We start from the raw sequence: 24,603 nt of genomic DNA, 5'->3' as shown, positions 1-24,603 counted from the left end.
TGTAATCTTTCTCCCAAGGTCGTGGTGCCTTTTAGTAACAGGCCAGAGGGAGCCTGGTTTAATTCTCTCTTTTTCTTTCTTGGTTCTCCATCTGCTTTGTTTCTGTGTGTTTTTTCTCATTTGAGTGTTGATTTGTATGTGGTATATTTAACTTGATTCAGCATACAATGGACACTGGAGAATGCAAGGCCTGTTTCAGGGGATGTCAAGTACACTGGCTGGCAAGGGAGTTTCCCTCTCCCTCCGGTAGTTTCTAATAAGAAGTAACAAACCTTCTGTTGTTCCTGGACCCTTTTAGTCATCTGAGTTCTAGGGGAGGGAGGGACTTCCCCACCACTCTCGACTGAAGAATCTCATAAAGGCTCCCTCCCTCCTGGTTGCCTAGCTACTATCTCAAAAATGTCCAGCTCTTCCCACAATTGAGCAGCCTCTGAATCTACTGGTCTCTCAGCTTCTGGTGTTAAAAACTTCCTGATACAGGGCTGCCTTCAGATGTCTTCTAAAAGTTGTGTAGTTCTTAATCTCCTTGACATCTGATGGAAGGGTGTTCCACAAGAAGGCCCTCTGCCTGGTTCGCTGCAACCTCACTTCTCACAGTGAGGGAGCCAGAAGAAGACCCTTGGAGCTGGACCTCCAGGCTGGACTATGGGGGGTGGAGATGCTCCTTCAGGTTTACAGGGCTGAGGCCATTTAGAGGATTAAAGGTCAGCACCAACATGTTGAATTGTGCTCAGAAATATACTGGGAGCCACTGGAGATAGGACCAGTGTTATATGATTCTTGTATCTTTATACAGAAGGGCAGGTTATGAATGACAGAAATCATTTTTGAACAATATTTTTATTGGTAGTGACATATAAACATACAAAAACATAATGAAGAATAAGAGAAGTGTACATAGTTATGAGGGGTTTCTATCAGAGTCCAATTCAGAGTTTGTGCAGATCTATCTTTCAATCCAATTACAGTTCTCTATGAGTTGCCATTGTCGGTTTGCAAGCCCCCTCCACAGAGGCTGGCCCCTCTCACTGTCCTCGGAGCTTGCTTACCGGTAACCTCCTCTGGCTGATATCCAGACAGACCAGGGAGATTTTGATAGGCGACATTTTCCCAAGTGTGGGTAAAATGCACAACCCCTCCCTCCTGCTTCCGCAGGGGAAAGAAAATAAGTCAGAAATCTATTTACATGATGTTTATTTCTGACATTACAGCACTAGAGAAAAACACGTCCTTTCAGTTCAGTTCTTCTAGCAAGTCAGACAAACTTCCTGAACATGCGCAGTTGGAAGGTTTCAGGTTACACTCTTCACAAAGACTTATCCAGCCTGTGAGCGTCCTGGGAAATTCTTCTTTCCCACAGATTGGCACATCATGTGATGTCAACAATCTGGGTGTCTGCAGCTGTGATGTTTCCATATACTGACAGCCATTGGTTGACGGTCAGTTGCATGCAGGGCTTTTTTGCATCTGGAACTCACTTGAACTCAGTTCTGACACTTCTCAGGTGGACACCATTGTGAGAGAGCAAGGGAGGTGTTCATGGTAGGTTCCAGTACCCTTTGAGTGTGGAAAAATAGCACTGGTGGTGTGTATGTTTTGATGATGATACATTCAATAAATATAGACCAAACATATTGAAATTTCACTGCTTCTGTTCCTTGTCTTTGTGCTTTAACTTTGCAAATGAAGATTTACACTAATGTACTTTGCCATATTTCCTGGTATAAGTGTTGAGATAGGAAGCTTTCCAATATTACTAGCAGAGTTTATGAGGAGTAAGGATTCTTCTGGGGGATATGCTTTGAAGGTAAATATGTACCCGGCCTAAATAAAAAAAATAAAACTAATAACTTTTGAAAAAATAAGTAGTATAATAAATCTGAAATAAACATTTCCCTGGATTTATGCTTTATGTGGAATGCTGATTGGATATGATCAGCAGCCAATCAAGAAATGGTATAGCCTAAATGGGAGGAGTTCTGGAATGTCTGACATCACAAGGGAGGTGGTTCTTAGCCAGTGAGAGGATGACAAACCCTTAGGAAGAAATTATGGAAAAGATTGTTCCATGACAACACCAAGGTATCCAAACAGAAAGAGGTCTGATGGGTGGAACACTTTCCTTACAAGCTGTGATAATTGCAGGGTTTCATTCCAGGGCCAAAAGGTCACTAAGAGGCTAAATGATAAGGAGCTTTTAGAAACTACAGGTGGTCTTTCTCTTTTAAATACTAGACCTCAGGGTCTTCCAATGGAACTGAGTGGTGGTGCAATCTAGGGCTGTGTACAGGTGCTGTATTACCAGTTGTATCACTGTATTACTGGCTGTTTGGCCAATAGCAACCACCAGGCAAGCAAGAGGTTCTTTGGATTCCACTGGACAGAGACTCTTGGGTAGAGACAAACTTTTATTAATTGGTAAACATTAGCAAAGAAATTGATCAGCAACGTAGAATAGAGTCTAACAGAAAACCAACAGCAACTGGAATAAGCTGTAAAGCCAATAATGTAATCTATAAGCAGGCAGCCCTGTTTAGGGAAGTTTATAATGACTGATGTTTTAATGTATTTTTAATCTTTTGTTGGAAGCCGCCAGAGTGGCTGGGGAAACACAGCCAGATAGGAGGGGTGTAAATAAATTATTATTATTATTATTATTATTATTATTATTATTATTATTATTAAGCAAAAGATCTTAGGCCACAATAATCATAATACAGATAGAATAGGTTTAGTTCTTCATGTGTCCCCAACCAAAGGAGATTTGGAAGACTTATCTTGGACACTTCAGACTGGCAGGTGGTTGTTCTCTTCACATTCTGGAATGGAGCATAGAACAATGTATCAAGATCTCCCTGTCTCCTTCAGCTGCTCACCCTTATATAGACCATAAAGTAGGTCTCATGCCAAGCTGGCAACAGATGTAATTCATGATGTAATTCCATTCACATTCTTTGATCTGACCTGGGAGTCGACACATGTGGGCATGAGCCTTCATTTGCATTCTTTATCTGTGCAGTTCAGTCAATGTAAGGTTACTTTCCTCCATCCATCCCTCATGCAGTCAGGTGTTTGATAGCTAGCCAAGCCATGAAGTTCCTTTCACTTCTTCTCAAACAGCCAGGTTCCTTATATTAAAGCTACAGCTACATTGCAAATCACATTCTGTTTTATTCCCTGGCAATACAGGTGCCCTGCTCTGATTCATGGGCCCAGTTTGTCAATCCAGATCCAGATCATGATCCAGAAAATACAAGTCTTTGGAAAACCCATTTGCTAGCTTATATGGTTTCAAAACAGAATTAGACAACAGTCTTCTTCTTTCTTTCTTTAAGCTGCAGCATCAGATGTCAGGCTGGGTCTTTGCAAAAAGAAAATGAAGTGGCACATTTGGAGAGCCTGTGTAACAGCTTCCCTCCGTTTCTTTTCCAGGTCCATCTCATGGTCTCCAAAGTCTTGCTGGACTCAATTGGATTTACATGCATCCAACTGAGACCAGATCTAGGACTCCATCTTTTCTCATGATCAGGAGGTAGTTATATAATTAAATGTATATACCTTTCCATCGTGGGTGAGGAACATGTGGCCCTCCAGATGTTACTGGTCTACAACTCCCACCATCCCCAACCATTGACCATGATGCCTGTGATGGAGGGAGTTGGCACCCAGGAACAGCTGAAGACCTCATAGATCCCACACGACCTATTAAATAGTGAACATCTGATAATGTATTGTGAGGAAGCCACTTTCAGCCTGAGGGCTGGTATCTTAATGCAAACAGCTCTGGTTGTGCTGCAAAAGGGACAAACACAAAATTGAAAGGCATTTGGACCTTTAGGCATGGTAATTTGGCACAGTAAGTAATCCTGACATAAGCAGATAGCCTGTAAATAAACACCAATAAATGTTGCAAAGCAAGATATTTCTTTTTAGCACACACCAGTAACTGAGATTTCAGCTGCAATAATAGCAGGGGGGGGGGGAATACACCATCTGATCTGATCAGCTGATGTATAGATCAACCCATTTCTTCCCCAAAGAAGATTGCCCCAAATTTGATTTACACTGTAAAATAAATATAGAGTGAACTTATGGATCAAACCCATAACTGTTGTTTGCAAATGCTTCCTGAAGTCCTAGAAAGTAGATGTCCAGGAGCTTAGAGGAAATAGAATGCAAAATGAAAATGTGCTATATTATATTACCTAAAACATTTTTTTTAATTCCTTTAAAATTCCTTGGAATCCATATGGAACATCTTTTTGGTTTAAATGTCTTTATAGGAAAGAATTGTCTGATACTTATAGACACCAAAGTGTAATATTGGAAATGCCTCATTGAGACCCAATTTTGACTTGAAGTTGCTGTGCATATCAACTTTGTACCAAGGAAATCCTTGACCTTTGTAGATGTGCATCTACTTTAAAATTTATGTTCTTGTAATAGAAAGATTAAGTGGTTCTTTATAAAAGTCAATCCTTTACTAGGCATAGCAAACCACACATTATCAAACAAACACCATATACAAATTGTGCAAAATACGAATTCAGCATAACAAGGTTTGTCCCAGTCAGATTTTTAACTCCAGAGAAAATCAATTTGCATAAAGAATACAATATAACACTACCACATCCCCGATCAATTAAGAACCACTAAATCTCTTTATAATGGCCCAGTCTTTCTACATGGACAGCACTCAAAAATTCAGCCACTATTAAAGTAATTTGATCATTCCTGTCCGAGAGCAGATCCTTAACCTTTGGTGGCATAGAATTGAGCCTGTTAAGTTGTAAGGCCTCTAATAATTGTCTTCTGGCATAAATGCCAAATCAGAAGAAAAGAAAATATGCTCCAAAGTATCAGATTCCTGTTTGCTACATTTGCAGAGATGCTCTGCTTCTGGGAGAGCTAAATATCTTCCAAGAGAGATGAAATGCAGGACAACAAAAGCAAATATTGTGAGCTTTGATGCTTGACAAGAGACATACTCTGGGTCTTGAAGGTTAAACACCCACCATCCAACCAATGTGTTCATAGGTTTATCCTCCATGTTATAATAGCTTGTTGTTTCACAGACAAAACTGAGAGGATGGGGAAGCTAACGCCTGCAAAGAGTGCAGCATCCAGAAGATATGCAATGTCCAGAAGACAGCTAGCGCTCAGAAAGCGTAAAGCAAAAGAAACTCGTGGTCTGTATACAGCACAGTCCTATGGGATGAGGTTTCTCATAAAGTAGAGGAATGCATGGGAAAGGGAAGTTGATTGAGAGACAGGCAGGGAGTGGAGCCAGTCATGCTGTGCTAGGGAGGAGTGCAGAGAAAAGCCCACACAGCTCTTTCGGTGCCAGAGATCCACTAATCCCCATAGAAACCCCAGAATTCAGCACACTTTTTGCTGCTGACTGTGGTGTTCCTTTACTGTGTGCAGCAAGGAATGTCTCCACCATTAGGCAGAATGAGGCAGTTGCCTCAGGTAGCAGGTGCTGGGGTGAGTAGAGATGGGTAGACCACACAAGTTGCACGGAACCTTCTCAGTTAGTCTGCTGCCCCATCAGCAGCATCCAAATATCAGCCAAGGGCCTGGCTAGTCTAGCTTCTGTATGTGGAATTATGTGTATGGAGGGGGCATCTTGTCAATTGTCTGGGGTGCAGAAAGTAACATCAAAGGCTCCTGTCTTCTGATCCAGACATTTGTATAAAAAAGTTTCCTCAAGCAGCAAGGCATCTCGCTTTGCTTCCTCCACCTGCTTATTCTCCCAAGGGCCCACCCCCTGAGCAGGTGACTGTCTCTGGCTGATGGCTGCCACAGCATATGGAACTCTTTTTCCTGGGTTGGGAATGATATGTTGGCTATCGATGGTTAAAGCAGAATTGTCTTTCTTCAAGCATCTGGTTTTCAGGACTTGGTTGCCTTCTTCCACTCTCCAACGGGTGAAAGATTTGTCATACTTGAGATTTGCATCCTTAGTGCCATGACACTGCTGATTTTCCTTCTATGTAAGTACATAATTAGCATACTTTACAACTAATGTCACGGGCGTTCCTTCAATGCCAATAGCATTTCCAAAAAGAGATGGTAGGATCCAGTTTCCATTTACCCCATTCACCCGCTCTCTTTGATATCAGGGAGGGAGTTACAGCTGTCACCCACTGAAAGCAATGACACTGTTTTGTTCTCCCTGAATAAGTGAGTTCCAGCATTTGGAACAGAAGCACAGGCTAACACAAGTCCCTAGGACACCCTGGGCAATTCCCTTTCCCAGTTGCCATTCTCTCCTCCTTTCCCAACTAATCCTCATTTGCTTTGGAAGACCCCCCCCCCCATTCCTGATCCTCGCCAGCCTGCCCTCTGCCAGGGCTCCAGTCCCCTGAATGAAAGTGCTTGGGGAAAACAGGCTGCAGAGGATAAGGCCATGGCCAAAGTGGGTGGGTCCAGAGCCTACCTAAATATCTAGATATATGCAAGGCTTTTTTCAGCCGAAATTCATCAGGATTCAGTTCCAGCCCCTCTCAGGTGGGCTCCATTGCCAATCTAAGGGAACAAGGGAGGCATTCATGCTGAGTTCCAGTGCCTCTTTTTCTAGAAAAATAGCACTGGATAGATGAACAAATGGCCTATATTCATAGCTAATTCATATTTAAAGGGCACTCAAAGTAAGCAAAGCTCAGGGGGAGGAAACCAAATGATCCAAGAATTTGCATACAGCAGGGCATTTGGCAGCCTGGCAAATGCAAGTCCACAGGACAAAGAGGACAGGGGTATCTGGACGCCCAAAGATCTAAAGCTCTCAAAGGAAGGCCAAACCATCTGATAGTAGAGGCAACAGGCTAAATGGAAAAAGTCAGCAATTTAAATTCAATATTAAAAGCAGTTTGAAACCAAGTATCCCCTCCCCCAGGTCATCAGACCAGGGTGCTAGAAAACAATTTCTTCATTTCTTTTCTACCTCCTTAGATCAGAAGGAAATGAAAAACAGAGAGGAGTTTCAAATGGCAATGACCATGATTCGAAACTTTGTTGTTGGGATTGATTCAACCTATAAGGACAAGGATGGTAAGCATTTTATATACAAATCCTCACTTTTGCTAGAACATGTTTAATTTAAACGGACTTCAATTCCTGTAGTTCCCTTTGGGATTCATATTGTGTGAGCAAAACATTCAGTGAAACTCATCACCCAATAGAGTTTATCACAGTTCCATTGCTCAGCAAGAAGAAAAGCAGGTGGTTGTGATTCTCACATCTCCCCACTAGAAATGCTGTCCTTCCCCATCACACTGTAATTCACAATGTTTGTGCTAGTGCTAGATTTTAGCACTAGCGCAAGGGAACTTTGCCCCCACTTCTCCCTGCATGCCATCACCAAAACTGCACTCCAGGGTGGGGAGAAACTTAGGAACAGAATGGAGGGAAAGAGGCTGAAGATTGCATTGCACAAGGAGAAATTCCTGAGCTTACAGAACGCCCTCTTTAGAACTATGTGGAATGCAACCCAATATTCATCAGGAAAAGAGTTTGGGTGCCTGTATTTTCTTAGATTTCAGAAAGTATAATAGAAAACTGTAAAGTAATCTTTGCATATTTGGCTTTACTGTGTGAGTCAGTGGGGAATTGTTTTGTGACCCTGTGATTCCCAGCAGAAAAGGAGGACAAAGGAGGGGAACATTAGAGATACTTCATGAGCCACTTTCAATATGAGAATAGGATAGTGGATTACATGGGTCTTTGGTCTGATCCAGCTGCAGGATTCTTCAGAAGCTTTTCATTGGTGATCTCAGCCACAGAGAATCAAGTCTGTCCTCATATTCATAAGAACCCCATCCTGGAGCTCTGCTTCTTGTTCCAGGCTAGGGTGTTCCAAAATGTTTGAAAATGACTTCTTAATATTTGCAGATTGTTATTTCAGATACTCCTGCCTTAAACTGTTTCAAATCTTTTAGACTTCCAAATACTCGCTGCAGCTCAAAACATATCAGACGAAATGGTGTATTATGCCAACATAAATGATCGACTGCAAAAAGAAATTGGTAAGATACCCTACAATGCTGAAGAATTGTAGTACAGTGGGAACCTGCCCTGATTCCGCACCAGCTGAAAGCCCCTCCTCTAGCTGAATACTCTTAGAGCCAGAGCAGAGTGCTGCTCTCCTTTGCATCCAGCCACCCTAGGGAAACATCAGAGATATTCAGTTCTCTCTGACTCTCCTGACCTTTTGAATTGATTTAGTTCTATAGGGAGGAAAGAAAAGACTTTGTCATTCTTTGCTGTAAGAGAGACAATCAAAACAGGTCAGCTAAAAGACCTGTCCTTTATTATATTCCCCCATGAGAGAGTGATTCTTGAATAGCACTCCCGAGGCCAACTTGGTCAGAGAGATTGCTGGGTAGTGGGGTGGTTGGTGCAACAGCAAAATCTCTTTCCTGTTTCACAAGCCCTTCGTCAGAAAGAAGCCATGAAGGGCACTCACATAATGATTTGGCCCATTAGCATGTGGGATAAAATACCTGTGGACCATCGCAACCCTCATTCTACCCACAGGCCTCTTCTGGTGCCACAGCAAATACACAGACCACAAAAGCTAGGTCATGATAGGGTCCTCCATTAATCTGCACAGGTTTCTAAGGTAGGCTCTCCTTTATTAAATACACCAAGAGAAAAGAGCACACCAAGAACTCAGACTAATGTAAGTTTCAATAGTGGGAGTGATCCCTACTCACAAATCAATAGTCAATAGTAACAAAAACTAATCCATTCAAAAGTATGTATTCTGAAAAGAATTACAAACTCAAATAGAAATTACAAACTCCAACAGAGATTACAAACTCAAACTCATAAAGATATGTATAACAGAATTATTCGTTACAAATATTTTCTCCTTTTCATCCTGAGCTCTGCTGGATGGCACAATGGAGGAAACAAAGTAAGCCTTCTTTGTAGCCTTCACTGCCACTTGGCAGGCTCAATGATAATCCCTCACAAGCAATCAAATGCATTCAACTGGATTTTTTCTCTAATTGAGTTCAAGCCATCTCCCAGCTTTTTTCTTCGCCCTAACCTCTCCAGTATACCAGGGGGCCAAACAGGCTGCATGAAGCGGTAGAGGGCGCTCAGGGCCAATCGTGTGGCACTCCCTCCCACCCAATGTTAAGGAAATAAACGACTATCTGACTTTCAGAAAACATCTGAATGTAACTTTGTTCAAGGAATTCTTTTATGATTTGTGTACAATTGCGTTTTAATTTGTTGGAAGTCTCCCAGAGTGGCTGGGGAAAACCCATTCAGAAGGGCAGCATATAAACAAAGTACCGTTGTTGTTGTTGTTGTTGTTGGGTTGTTCCTGAGCTCGGTGAAAGCTTGGCAGGAGCAGCAGTTAGATCAGCTGGAATATCCCCTAGAGGCATTGGAAGCCCATTGGATCCATCCTGCCATCTGGGACAGGGAGACAGCTAGGCAGCAAAGCGGGTGGAAAACCAGCAGAATCCCTCATCTGTCCCAGTTGCCCAATGTCAGGAATACACACTCTAGACCCCCCCCCCCGCAACTGGACACTTAGCTTATAGAGAGAAAGAGAATTTTGATAAACCACAGCTGCCCCCCTTCCCCAATCTTTAATTCTGCCCTGATGTTGCCCTAGGTATCCAGGTGGAAACAAATAGGTGAGGTCCCTGGGGTTCAGATAAGGCCTGTGAGGGGACATGCATCTTTTATCTAGTCCCTCAAATAAAAGATTTTTGACTGCGCTCCCAACTATGCCCACCCAGGTATTTCCTGCATCATAAGGATGGATTGAAGAGTTCATGTTCTTATTTTAATCTTTCTGAGCTTCCCAGGTGAATATATGTTATCATGTGGGCACAAAAATGAACTTAACAAAAATAATTGAAATCAACACAGAAATACAAGATTGTACCCCTTAAATTCCCTGTCTTGTTTTCTTTTTCTCTTCTTCCTCCATATCTGCTTGACTCAAAGACATCCTTACTAGAAACTTGAATGATGGTTGGGTTTTATATTCAAACGCCTTCTATTTCTTTTCTCTTGAGCTACGCACATGGGTGGATTCCCAAAGAAAGTGTGAGAGGGAAGGCGCCAAGCTCCTTTCTATGCAAACAAAGGAAGAACAGGTGAGCATCAAAGCCGAGTATAGAAAAGACAGGGGATCTCCTAGAGTCAAAGGGTTCTTATCATCACTATCCATTTAAGAAGGTCATATCTACCTGTATGCAGCCAAGACAGCAACTCCATCAGTCAAGCCAAGTAGTGGGTGGGGCTGGGAACAGCTGCTACCATCTAGGACTCAATGAGGTTTCTTAGAGCTGCTGAACTCTAATAGCCTGAAGCTGGCAGTCAGGAAGGAGGTCTTGAAGGAAGAGGAGGAGATACTCGAGGGGAATCTATCCCTTGAATTTCCTGTAGATTCTTCCTCTACTCTGTACTGAGTGCTTAGAAAAAAGGTTTCCCTCACCACCCTAACCCTCTGGCAGGAGAGTATCATGGAGATGACTCTAGAGGAGCTTGCAAGGTATATCCCTCTCCCAGCCCCTTAGCCCTAGCAGAGGGGTTACTGGGGTGCTGCAGGGCACAGACATGTGTGAGATCCCATCAACATGCCATCAAGCATACCACAACCAGACTGATTCCAGTAGCTCTGGAACCAACCATCAAGCATGGATGCAGAAATTGAAGTATTTGACACACAGGTCACTGTCCTGCTAGGTAGTTCCAAGATGAACTGTTCTGTGGCACAGTCATTTACAGTATCTGGAAATTTTAACTTTGTGTCAGAACTGGGACTCATATGTAGCCAGTCTCGGTGAGGGTAGGTGAAGTTACCCTTCACTACAATATTTCCTAATTGGGATGCTTCCTTGATTCCATCATCAGTATCATCCACCATCAGCATCATCATAATTTGGATCAGGGGCACAGTAACACATCCTCAGTATTCGGCGTATGGGATCCAAGGTGTTTGAGTACCAAGGCGTTTGAGAATGAAAGTACCACTGTATAGTTTTGATCACTGCTTCCCAGAAAAAATGTTTATTGGACCTTCAATGGTGGCACCTGCTCCTTTATGCCTGTTGAATGTCAGTAAAGGCAGTCTCCCAGAGAAAGGGACATTGTCTAGAAAGACTTTGTGAGAAGTGTTTTTCTCCTCATTCCTACTGATGATTTTCTGTTTTTCTTTTTCCCCACCCCCACCCTAGTATTTTATAAACAAGGAAGTAAAACTCCGTAAAATGGTTTTTTGGATTGGATTATTTCAAAAGACAGACAGGACATGGACATGGCTGTCAGGTTCAAAGCCTACACCCCCGTAAGTTTTTGCAGCAAGATTTCTTAATGGCATGTGCTCCAAAAAGTTGCAGATTATGTTTATATAATTAATTATTTCCCTCTCCAAATATATTTTGCCATGCAATTTTCTCTACTACCAAAGATCTACATATGTACTCCACATCATTGCCCAGATGAGCGGCTGCTGCTTCTCATTAGGTTGGAGAGGCAGGAAGGCTATTCTTCGTGCTTCTCCAACCTAGTGAATGGTTTGTTCTGATTAGCTCAGCTTCAAAAGGATTTGCAGGAACCTAAAGCTGAGCAACACTGTCTTTAGGAAAATATTTATACAGTGGTACCTCTGGATGCGAATGGGATCTGTTCCGGATCCCCATTCGCATCCTGAAGTGAACTCAACCCACATCTGTGCGTGTGGGTCACGATTTGCCACTTCCGCGAATGCGCGTGATGTCATTTTGAGCGTCTGCACATGCGCGAGCGGTGAAACCTGGAAGTAACACACCGCAACCCGGAAATGCTTAACCCGAAGCTGCTTCAACCCAAGATATGACTGTACAGTTATCTGCACAAATCTGCACAGGGAGTTCGTGAGGAAGTAGACATCCAATCTTGATTGATCAGTGCTGGTCTTTCTTTTCTTTTCAGGTACTGGAATTACTATGAGCCAAATAGACAACCAGGCCATGACTGTGCTGCTATGTCCTTTGATTGCTACTATGACAGATGCTGGATGGCATTACAATGTGAGCGACGCATACAGTATATTTGTAAGAAGGTGCCTGATGATACTTGGCTCTAAGAAGACATTTTAAGATGAATGAAGCTGTATCCCATGATTTCTACAGAAAAGCAAAACCAAGAGATCACCACATCCCACAGTTTTAATGCACAATCCACAATCTGCCATCTAGGTTATGGGACTCTCTGGCATCACCCCTCATGATCACCTTGAATAGAACTTATTCTGCAAGCTCAGACGTAGATGGCTACAAAAATAGAGAATGGAAGGGTCCAATCGTATCCTGTTTTCTGTTTAATGTATTTATTTGCAATGCATAGCAATATTTGTTTCCTTTTTTCTTTCTTTCTTTTTTCTAAACTTTTATTTTGCTTTAAACAGGTACATATAAATATAGACAACCAAAATTACAAAGGAAAATTCCTTAATAGTAATGAAAAAAAACTTTAAAAACTACAAAAAAATCAAAGTACATGACACAGAACATAAGTAACTATGGAAAAGATAAAAGAAAAGAAAAAAGAAAAAAGAAAAAAAGAAAAAGGAAGATGAGCCAAAGCAGGAAGGCTCATCTATTGTATGATCACAACAGATCATTATTCTTATCAATTATCTCTATCTGCATTCCAAAGGAATCCCTCATCTTGGTATCAGGGAACATTTCTCTATGCGGCATCATTCTAAACATAGCCAGATCTTTCTTGCTGAGCCCTTGTCCCCTAAATAATTATTTAAACATTCCCATTCTTCTTTCACCAATTTTTAAGGTTTATCTCTTATTGCATCTGTCAGCTTTGCGAGCTCCAAGTATTTGCACAATTTGACTACCCATTCCTCTTTAGTGGGTGTATTTTTATCTTTCCAATGTTTTGCCACTATAACCCTTGCTGCTGACATTGCATACATAAATAGCCTAGTTTTGTTTTTGGGAATATTATCTGAAACCATTCCTAGTAAAAATTCTTCCGGTTTCTTGCTAAATGTAGTTTTTATCAATCTCTTTATCTCTTCATAAATCATGTTTCAAAATCTTTGTATCTCTAGACAGGACCACCACATATGGTAGTATGTTCCTATCTGTTCCTTACATCGCCAGCACTTGTTATTGTTTGATTTATTTATTTTTGCAAGTTTTACAGGGGTCAGGTACCACCTATAGTACATTTTCATAAGATTTTCCCTTATAAGGAAACAAGCCGTGCATTTTATATTTTTAGTCCATAATTCATTCCAAATATTGGGTTTGATCGTATGTCCCAGGTCCCTCTCCCATTTTACTGTAATTTATTTGATATCTTCCTCCTTTCTTTGCCAATTCAAAAGTAGTTTGTACATTTCAGAAAGTATCTTTTGATTATTATATAAAATATCCTTCTCCAGATAGGATTTTTTTTGTCAAATCCTTTGGTTCTTTTATCCTTTTCAAGGGCGGCTTTTAGTTGATAGTACTGCAGCCAGGTTATTCCCTTCTGCTTCAATTCGCTTAGGCCCTTTAATTTCGGATAACTACTTGTTTCCTCTACTAAATCCTTATATGTTAGCCAATCGCTGTTCATAGTTATCCTGCGAAGCGACATAGATTCCATTGGTGACAGCCACCATGGTGTTTTGGTTACTACTGATTTTTTACTCCTCTCCCATACTTCATATAATGCCCTTCTCACAATATGATTCAAAAATCCTTTGTGGGATTTAACCTTGTCATAGCCTATGTAGCCATGCCACCCATACACAATATCCCATCCCTCCAGATCTAGGACTTCCGTGTTTTTAATTAATATCCAGTCCTTAATCCATGTCCAGCACGCTGCCTCAATGTACAGTTTAAGGTCAGGGACCACAAAGCCGCCTTTTCCCTTCAACTCTGTTAGTAGCTTAAATTTTATGTGTGGTTTTTTCCCTTGCCATATAAACTTGGCAAGGTCTTTCTGCCAATCCTTAAAACACTTTACGCCTCTAATTATAGGTATTGTTTGGAACATAAAAATCATCTTTGGCAATACCATCATTTTAACTGTGGATATTCTCCCCCACAGGGACAAATTCAATTTCCCCCAAGTCTCTAATTCTATTTTTTATTTCCTTCCACTTATTCTCATAATTGACCTTAAATAAGTTTATATTCTTATTGGTGATCCAAACCCCCAAATAATTTACCTTATTGGCTACCTTTAGACCTGTTGTATTTTCCAGTTCCTCTTGTTCCAACTTACGCAAATTTTTCGTTAATAATTTGGATTTTCCTTTATTCAGTTTGAACCCAGAGATCTTCCCAAATTCTTCCAGTTGTTGCAATATTTGTTTCCTTATTCTGTGTGTTTGATGCCCCATTGCCCCTTCTGATCTCCATGGTTGCTACCTTACAAGGCACCTAAGGACAACCCTGCATGCCAGGCAATGAGAATGGGGGCCACCCAGTGTTTGGTGTCCCTTTCTAGCAGACTAATCACAAATACAACTTTGGTTTTATCACTGGGAAATTCCAGCACCCTTACTCTCATGTAGAGCTAACATTGGGCAACAAACACATTGAACTGCTCTCGATTTCTTCAGAACTTGGCAGGAGGCAAAACTGGGGTCCACACCAATGTGGGCATTCATTCAAGTTAACTCTTTATTCAAGAAGCCAAAACAGTGCATGCTTAGTGATCCCAGCACAGCTTCCAGGTCATGTGGCCAGCATGACTAAGCTGCTTCTGGCGAATCAGAGCAGCGGACGGAAATGCCGTTTACCTTCACGCCAGAGTGGTACCTATTTATCTACTTGCACTTTGACGTACTTTCAAACTGCTAGGTTGGCAGGAGCAGGGACCGACCAACGAGAACTCACCCTGTCGCAAATCCCCCTACTCTTTCCTTTCGGGTTTTATTCATAACAAAGTCAGGATACTTGCAATACTTGTTCCTTAAAGTCTCAGTTATGTTTGTTGAGCCAACTTCAAGCTTCTTTGTTCTTTTATTCCCTCCAGCAGAAAGTCTCATTGTAATGGTTCTAGGGGTTGCTCGTGCATAAGCCAGTGCTTATCTCCCCGGCTGGGTGCAAACACCTGGCTGGGTTGCCTAAGTGAACCTTTTCTGTCCGGACAGCAACTCACCCGTGGCTGACTCAATCGCTGGCAGAATCCGTCAGTGGGCATTTCTTAAACTTCTTCCAGCAAAGAAGCTCTTTGACGCCTAGTCTCTTCCTATTCTCTCTGCGTGAAAGCCTTCTGCACAAGGAGGACGTGGGCAGCGGAGGACCCCTACTCTCCCCGCTGGTCCCAGGCAAGGAGTCATGGGACCGCCTCGCCGTTCCCCCCATCTGCCCCCCTTCTCCACTGGTGCTACGCTGATTCTCTTCCCCAGAAGATGGGCTGCTTCTCCCAATCCCTGGACACTCTTTGGAATCCCTCTGGCTTTTGCTCTCTTCCTCCAGCACTGATGGCAGTTCCCTGACACTTATGATCCTCAGCAGAGCTCTTCATATATCTTAATTCAAGTGTCTTCTGCTTAGTTCCTCAAGAGAAGTACCAAATTATATTCCAATTTATAATCCAATAGTGATAATATGCTATTGAGTAGATTTCAGTTGCTAAAAACTTTCCTTTCCACAATATTAAGCGTAAGGTTTGAAATAATTGAATAATTGAAGAACTGGAAACTGGAAGGTCGGCGGTTCGAATCCCTGCACTGGGGTGAGCTCCCATTGTTCGGTCCCTGCTCCTGCCAACCTAGCAGTTTGAAAGCACGTCAAAGTGCAAGTAGATAAATAGGAACCGCTCCGGCGGGAAGGTAAACGGCGTTTCTGTGCGCTGCTCTGGTTCGCCAGAAGCGGCTTAGTCATGCTGGCCACATGACCCGGAAGCTGTCTACAGACAAACGCCGGCTCCCTGGACCCATAGAGCAAGATGAGCGCTGCAACCCCAGAGTCGGTCACGACTGGACCTAATGGTCAGGGGTACCTTTACCTTTACCTTTGAAATAATGATGTTAGGGCTCCCTGATGCTCCCACAAGTCTAGCACCACCTTCCCATTTAGGTCTGTCAACACAGCATCATAGCCACTTTTAAAATCCCCTGATATTTACAATCAGTGAAGAATAGGTTTTGGTGGCTCATCAGCAGGCATTTGTCTGTGAGTTTTAGTAAAATAATTTTTCCAACTTGCAACTTTCCCCCATGTAACATAGTTATCCCAGAAAGCGAAGAGTGGACCTCCTGTTTGAATCCTTCGTGTATCGCCGAATCCAGTCTAATTAACTTCAATTTAATTATATTTCTTTCTTCAAACAAAATTGTAGAAGATGCAGAATTCTACTTACCCTTTTATTTCAGCTTGAATATTTTTAGTTGAGAATAGCCTGCTGATAGTAGGCAGCTTGGGCCTTCGTCCCACAGAGTTGTGGTGCAGCTGAAAGTGCTCTCAACTGCTCTCCCCTCCCCACTTGCCCTTTGGCAGTGGTTTTTCTGGGGGTGGCGGTAGATTGGCACTCCGCCAGAGTGCTCAACACACCACACACCCTTGTGGTGCTTTTTAGGGGGGCGCAAGTTGTCTTAGCATGCTCCCCTCTAATATGTGTGAGGCTCGAGTCTGTCTGGAGATCAGACTCATGTTCCCTGTTCCATTGGCAGGAAACCGGAAGTGCTTTCATGGCATTCATGGTGGCAGGGGTGCCAACTTGAATAAAATATTGGGGGTGGAGCAGGTAAGCTCCACCCTAAATAAATGATCACAAGACAGTGCACACACATCATTTTAATGGCAATGCCCATCAAATATTTGGCAGCCCCCATCAAATATTTTATTGGGTGGGGGCCAAGGGACCTCTGAGATGTCTCCTATGCACAGTGGCTGTCAACTGAGTTACGTAACCTATTAGATTCTGCTGTTCTGAATCACAGCTTTACAAGGTGTGAATAGGTTGGTCTATGCTGAGGACTAGCACCCTAGGAGCCAAGTTGGGGACCTCTCCTGCTACATCTTGCATGACTGATGGCTGGAAGTGTTTGTGGTTGCTTCAATCTGTCCTGCATACCCAGCCAAGGAGAATAAAGAACTGATATTTTATTTATTGAGAAAATGATATAATATTGGTAGTATGTTTAGTTGGAATCTCCTTTCTTGTAACTTGAAGCCATGGATTTGGACTTCTGGGTGCTGTGTGAATGGTGGAGGGAGTATAAACCTGATCATTCTGACAGGCCCAATCTTCGCAAGAGGGTTAGGAGAAGCACTAAGGTGACGTGCACCCCTAAAAAAACTCTAAAGGAATTTATTTGAGCTTCCCAGGGTCCTGCAACCTGAAATGCGAGGTTTCTCTCGCTCCTCAGCTGCTTTGAAAGGAGCAGGGGGGGGGTGAGATCTGTTGGAAAAACACCTGGGAAGGTGTCTCTCCGATGGTCACTCTCTGGCTGTAAATCTCCCTCAGTCCAGAGAGACCGGTGATAAAGGATCCCTCCCTCCTGAGAGGAGCACGGTCATCTTCTGGCATTTCATTGCAGAAGAAAGAGTCAATCAGTAGCTCTAAACTGCTTTATTTTACAGTCTATTTACAAAGAATCCACCAGCATGTCGGTTGTCTCTCAGGAGCAGTACAGAACAGCATCACACACAGAAGTAAAACTAAACTCCCAACAGTGCTGAGACTTCCTGTCTCACGCTCTCAGACACGCACATGATATAAACAACATAGTGCTACGTACTGGAGCAGGACGGGTGGATAAAAATCGTAACAAGATCAAGTCACCGGGTAAATGCTCCAATGCAACCCAGTGAAGAAAAACCTCAAGCTCCAGCCAACAGCGGTTACTTCTCCAAAAACTGCAAAGCTGAAGAAATTCTTTGGATTATTATTTGAAGTAATTTGGATTGATCTGGCAATCTGATGGGATGTTAAAAATGTTAAAACTTTGAAGCCTGTGAACTTTTGAAGTGCTTCAGCCTGTTGCACAGCTTAGCAGAGTATAGCAGAGCATTGCAGCGTTTCTTAGGCAACACTGGAGATTTCCCAGGCAGGACAACAATCAGGAACAAAGCTGACTAGTAACTTGATTCTTGTAGTTTATTATATACAGCAGTAAACATACAAGCTATATACAAGTTACTATATACAACACGACTTCTTCACTCAGCAACTCCTCAGCACTAACCACACCACACTAACACTTACTCCTCAACAACCAGTGTCATAGCTCATGCTGCCTATATGAGGGACCTCAGCCAATCACTGAGCTGTTGCTGCGTCCTCTTATCTCTGTTGGGAATTCCATTCCACCTTTTGCTGCAGATATGTGTGATTGTTACATGTCACATGTCTGTTTACATTCCAGCACAGATTGCTGGCGTGAGCGGAACTTCCTCTGTGTATTGCTTTTGTTTTTCAGTTTCTCTCCACGAATATGGCAAGGAGAGATGCCATGTTTTCTTTGTCCTTATTTATGTATAATAAATGCATAGTTTAGTATGCGTCCACGCCTCAAGCCTCTTCTGTTGCACAGTTTACAAGCCTGCAAGTAATGTGTGCTCAAGCCTGCAAGCTTGAGTCACTGATGAACATCGGAGGTGCAGAGGTCAATGGATGCAAAGCTGAGAGGGGAGATGCTCTAGCTGGGGCCGAGCCAGGTGGCTTTTCAATCCCCCAATTCCGACAATCTCTAGGCAGATTCCTTTTGTGCTCTGTCTTCCCAGGCTGCTGTGGAGACACTAATTGCTCACTTGCCAAACTGCATGTAGACTATGAATTCCAACAAAAAAGGAAGCCCATCCCAACTGTGGATTATTTTGCATGGGAATATTAATATAACACTATAAGGTCAGTTTCTTGCAGTGGAGTGAAGACAAAACCATTTCTTTGTATTATTTGGACATGGGTAAACCTCTTGAGGATCTGAGAGTCCAAGTCAGCTTTGGGAGTTGAAACATGTGAGGACTTTCTTGTTCTCATGAACCACTGGGTGAGAATTCTGTGCTCCCTGTTCACTGGTAAAATGGTAAGTTCTGGAAAGTCAACTTATGAAAGGGAGGAGTAGGAAAACAGCACCTTGGTGATAACAGGAAACCCCCCTAAAATGGGAAGGTTTCAGAGTTTTGTCTCAGAGTGGCCTGTTGGTTTTTTGTTTGTTTGTTATTTTGTTTTGGTAAACAGCCAGGACATCTTAAGAAAGACTGTAGCTTGCTCCAAGACAGAAAATGGTGGACAGGTCGTGTCTCAAGAACAGCAAAAGTGTGTGTGGTGCACTCTGAGGAAGCTTCACGGGAGGAAGGAGAAAGGCCAAGTGAACCATATATAACGGCACCTCCCACTCCCCGGAATCAAGCTTCATCAGAAAATGATTCATCAGAATGGGCTTCTGTGAGAATGGCATGAATTGACCTGTGTCAATCTAGATGGGCCCTGGTGCAATTCAGTGAGGAATTTAAAATTAATAACATATTAGTAGTTGGGTTACAGGACACAGGGGCTGATATTTCCTCAATATTCAAGGGGTTACTAAAGAGTTGATTGTAACTCCCTATGGGGTCCAAGTGGTAAAAACCAGTCTAGCCCAGGTGAATTGTGAATACAAAGATTTTAAAGGGTCCTTAGCAGTTATAGTACATGAAAATGATATTTTTACACCGTGCCTTGTTGTCTTTGTCCATGGAGTTTTCTTGGCAGGGATACTGGAGTGGCTTGCCGGTTCCTCCTCCAGGTGGATCACGTTTGGTCAAAACTCTCCACTATGACCTTTTCATCTTGGGTGCCCTGCTCGGCATAGTTCATAGCTTCTCTGAGTTATCCAAGCCCCTTCGCCACGGCAAGGCAGTGATCCATGAAGGGGTATCAACAACCTCAGATATGCAGATGACACAACCTCGATGGCAGAAAGTGAGGAAGAATTAAAGAACCTTTTATTGAGGGTGAAAGAGGGGAGCGCAAAATATGGTCTGAAGCTCAACATAAAAAAACAACGAAGAACATGGCCACTGGTCCCATCACCTCCTGGCAAACAGAAGAGGAAGAAATAGAGGCAGTGAGAGATTTTACATTCTTGGGCTCCATGATCACTGCAGATGGTGACAGCAGCCACGAAATTAAAAGATGCCTGCTACTTGGGATAAAAGCAATGACAAACCTAGACAGCATCTTAAAAAGCAGAGACATCACTTTGCCAACAAAGGTCCGTATAGTAAAAGCGATGGTTTTCCCAGTAGTGATGTATGGAAGTGAGAGCTGGACCATAAAGAAGGCTGATCGCCGAAGAATTGATGCTTTTGAATTCTGGTGCTGGAGGAGACTCTTGAGAGTCCCATGGACTGCAAGAAGATCAAACCTCTCCATTCTGAAGGAAATCAGCCCTGAGTGCTCACTGGAAGGACAGATCCTGAAGCTGAGGCTCCAATACTTTGGCCACCTCATGAGAAGAGAAGACTCCCTGGAAAAGACCCTGATGTTGGGAAAGATGGAGGGCACAAGGAGAAGGGGACGACAGAGGGTGAGATGGTTGGATAGCGTTCTCGAAGCTACCAGCATGAGTTTGACCAAACTGCAGGAGGCAGTGGAAGACAGGAGTCCCTGGTGTGCTCTGGTCCAGGGGGTCATGAAGAGTTGAACATGACTGAACGACTAAACAACAACAAGAACACACCTTGCCTTATAGGCAAGGACCTCGCTTTTAAACAGCATTTAGCTCAGCAGCAAAATCAGATGTTGCCTGACCCTAAAATGTTAACTTTCAGTGAATTGTCTAGCCCATGGGTAGTCAACTTTTTTTATACCTACCATTCATCTTTCTTGATGGTAAAACTTCCCTACTGACCACCACCACCAGTGCTGCAGTAACTCAATTTTTAGTGCAAGTAGAAAAGAGGGTATTTTTAAAAAATAAATAAATACGTACTTAAATTTATCTTTTTATTTCTACTCTATGCATGTTTATGATTTTTTTAACTTTATGACGTTAAATGTGAAAACAATAAAATATATTGAAATTACTTTTAACTGGTGATTAATGAAATCCCTGAGGCTGATGCTGCGAGACAAAATAAATGTAGACCAAACATGTTGAAATTTAACTGCTTCTGTTACTTTTCTTGGTGCTTTAACTTTGCAAATGAAGATTTACACTAATGCACTTTGCCATATTTCCTGGTATAAGTGTTGAGATAGAAAGCTTTCCAATACTACTAGCAGAGTTTATGAAGAGTAAGGATTCTTCTGGGGGATAGGCTTTGAAGGTAAAGTATGTACCCGGCCTAAATAAAAAATAAAACTAATAACTTTAGAAAAAATAAGTAATATAAATAAAACTAATATCTCTGGAAAAAAATAAGTAGTATAATAAATCTGAAACCAAAATTTTCCTGGGTTTATGCTTTATGTGGAATGCTGATTGGATATGATCAGTAGCCAATCAGGAAATGGTATAGCCTAAATGGGAGGAGTTCTGGAATGCCTGACATCACAAGGGAGGTGGTTCTTAGCCAGTGAGAGGATGAAAAACCCTTAGGAAGAAATTAGGGAAAAGATTGTTCCATTACAACACCAAGGTATCCAAACAGAAAGAGGTCTGATGGGTGGAACACTTTCCTTACAAGCTATGATATTTGCAGGGTCTCATTCCAGGGCCAAAAGGTCACCAAGAGGCTAAATGATAAGGAGCTTTTAGAAACGACAGGTGGTCTTTCTCTTTTAAATACTAGAACTCAGGGTCATCCAATGGAACTGAGTGGTGGTGCAATCTAGGGCTGTGTACAGGTGCTGTATTACCAGTTGTATCACTGTATTACTGGGTGTTTGGCCAATAGCAACCATCAGGCAAGCAAGAGGTTCTTTGGATTCCACTGAATGGAGACTCTTAGGTAGAGACAAACTTTTATTAATTGGTAAACATTAGCAAAGAAATTGATCAGCAACGTAGAATAGTTGTTTAGTCGTTTAGTCGTGTCTGACTCTTCGTGACCCCATGGACCAGAGCACGCCAGGCACTTCTGTCTTCCACTGTCTCCTGCAGTTTGGTCAGACTCATGTTTGTAGCTTCAAGAATACTGTCCAACCATCTCGTCCTCTGTCGTCCCCTTCTCCTTGTGCCCTCCATCTTTCCAGGGAGTCTTCTCTTATCATGAGGTGGCCAAAGTATTGGAGCCTCAGCTTCACAATCTGTCCTTCCAGTGAGCACTCAGGCCTGATTTCCTTAAGAATGGATGCATTCGATCTTCTTGGAGTCCATGAGACCCTCAAGAGAACGTAGAATAGAGTCTAATATAAAGCCAACAGCAACTGGAATAAACTACAAAGCTAGCAACATAATCAATAATCAAAAGATTAGGCAACAATAATCATAATACAGATAGAATAGCTTCAGTTCTTCATGTCTCCCAAGCCCATGGAGATCTGTAAGGATTATCTGGGACATTTCAGACTAGCAGAGGGTCATTCTCTTCACATTCTGAAATGGAGCATAGAACAATGTATCAAGATCTCCCTGTCTCCTTCAGCTGCTGGTTTTTATATAGACCATAGAGTAGGTCTCATGCCAAGCTGGCTACAGAAGTAATTCATGATGTAATTCCACTCCCATCCTTTGATCTGACCTGGGAGTCGACACACGTGGGCGTGAGTCTTAATGTGCATTCTTTCTTCATATCCGCAGTTAGGGCAAAGTAAGGTTACTTTCTTTGTTTGCAGACAACTGGTTCCTCCATCTAGCCCTCATGCAGTCAGGTGTTTGATAGCTGGCCAAGCCATGAAGTTGCTTTAACTTCTTCTCAAACAGCCAGTTTCCATATATTAAAGCTCCAGCTACGTTGCAAGCCAGGAGCACCACATTCTGTTTTATTCCCTGGCAATACAGGTGCCCTGCTCTGATTCATGGGCCCAGTTTGCGTGGACAGGCAGAGTTCCCAGGTCCCAAGCGACCCCCCCCCCCCGGTCATGTGGAATAACGACTCAAAACAACGTGCTATGGGATTAAATTGGCGACAACTTTATTAAATTTCAAATGTGGGTAGACCTTGGCTCAGGCATTGGGCGTTCTCCCTCCCCAGTCCACAGCCGGGGACCTAGGGGGCATCAGGGTTATCCAGTGTTTGTGTGGGGGATGGGCCGGCTCTGGAGAACATATGTTCAAGCAGAGATAGCCGCCCCCGTTACTCTGCCGCCGCAGGGGAGAGCAATGACGACCTTTCAGCGTATGCTCAAAGCCTCCCTTCAGAAACCCCTTTAACGGTGGTAACCCTGGTATCGCCGCTGCAAGAGGAAGATGGACAAAAGGATTCCGCCCAAGGCCTGATACTGCCAAAGTTGTGACGTTTTGCTACAGGAAAGGCGAAACCTGCCAATGCAGGGAAATTCCTTTCCGGCCCTTTGACAGCGACATTAACGTAGCAGCACCCGCATACCTGTAAGAAAAGTTAGCCTGCAAAATAAGGCATTAACTGAGGGTGGGTAGGGTGGGAGAAGCGCTGGAGCCAAGTGAGGATTGCCAGGTAAGATCCTCCCTCTATTGTGTGGGCAGGTAATCCCTCCCCCACCTGGCCTGATCTCCTTGGCAACGCTTCCCCCAGGTGGGATTGGACAACTGACTGGGGTAGGCGGAGACCTCCAGGTATCCCACCTGAGGGAAGGCAAAGCCAAGCCTATGCTGAATGGAGCTGCTCCAGATCCAGGGGCTGCGTGCATCCATGTAAAGGTCGCCCCCCGTTTTATGCGGGGAGCAGTCATTATCAAACCAGATCCAGATCATGATCCAGAAAATACAAGTCTTTGGAAAACCCATTTGCTAGCTTATATGGCTTCAAAACAGAATTAGACAACAGCCTTCTTTCTTTCTTTCTTTAAGCTGCAGCGTTAGATGTCAGGCTGGGTCTTTGCAAAAAGAAAATGAAGTGGCACATTTGCAGAGCCTGTGTAACAGCTTCCCTCTGTTTCTTTTCCAGGCCCAACTCATGGTCTCCAAAGTCTTGCTAGACTCAATTGGATTTACATGCATCCAACTGAGACCAGATCTAGGACTCCATCTTTTCTCATGACCAGGAGGTAGTTATATAATTAAATGTATATACCTTCCATCATGGGTTAGGAACATGTGGCCCTCCAGATGTTACTGGTCTCATCATCCCCAACCATTGACAATGATGCCTGTGATGGAGGGAGTTGGCACCCAGGAACATCTGAAGACCTCATAGATCCCACATGACCTATTAAATAGTGAACATCTGATAATGTATTGTGAGGAAGCCACTTTCAGCCTGAGGGCTGGTATCTTAATGAAAACAGCTCTGGTTGTGCTGCAAAAGGGACAAACACAAAATTGAAAGGCATTTGGACCTTTAGGCATGGTAATTTGGCACAGTAAGTAATCCTGACATAAGCAGATAGCCTGTAAATAAACACCAATAAATGTTGCAAAGCAAGATATTTCTTTTTAGCACACACCAGTAACTGAGATTTCAGCTGCAATAATAGCAGGGGGGGGGGGGGGATACACCATCTGATCAGCTGATGTATTGATCAACCCATTTCTTCCCCAAAGAAGATTGCCCCAAATTTGATTTACACTGTAAAATAACTATAGAGTGAACATATGGATCAAACCCGTAACTGATG

At 42.9% G+C, this 24,603-nt stretch overlaps 1 protein-coding gene across 11 annotated transcripts in view; it reads left to right on the top strand.

Moving 5' to 3' along the window:
• LOC310657667 (perlucin-like protein) overlaps window positions 1-24,603 on the top strand; it is a 126,245-nt gene that overhangs the window by 88,062 nt on the left and 13,580 nt on the right. For 6 of the 11 annotated variants that reach the window (XM_083398716.1, XM_083398709.1, XM_083398717.1 and 3 more), the window contains one exon: window positions 6,955-7,053. In XM_083398716.1, coding sequence (XP_083254842.1) covers window positions 6,955-7,053 — 99 coding nt within the window. Of the gene's footprint in view, window positions 1-1,960; window positions 2,083-3,432; window positions 3,533-5,858; window positions 5,997-6,954; window positions 7,054-7,940; window positions 8,028-9,972; window positions 10,125-11,207; window positions 11,318-11,943; window positions 12,319-21,442; window positions 21,631-23,933; window positions 24,034-24,603 lie in introns of those variants that run through there. The other 5 variants (XM_083398714.1, XM_083398710.1, XM_083398711.1 and 2 more) reach the window with 5 other exon arrangements.

The sequence above is a fragment of the Podarcis tiliguerta genome (genome assembly GCF_965153285.1).
Source record: "Podarcis tiliguerta genome assembly, chromosome: 9".
NCBI lineage: Eukaryota > Metazoa > Chordata > Lepidosauria > Squamata > Lacertidae > Podarcis > Podarcis tiliguerta.
Note: the sequence above shows the minus strand (reverse complement) of the source record. Positions and strands in the feature narration are given on the sequence as shown.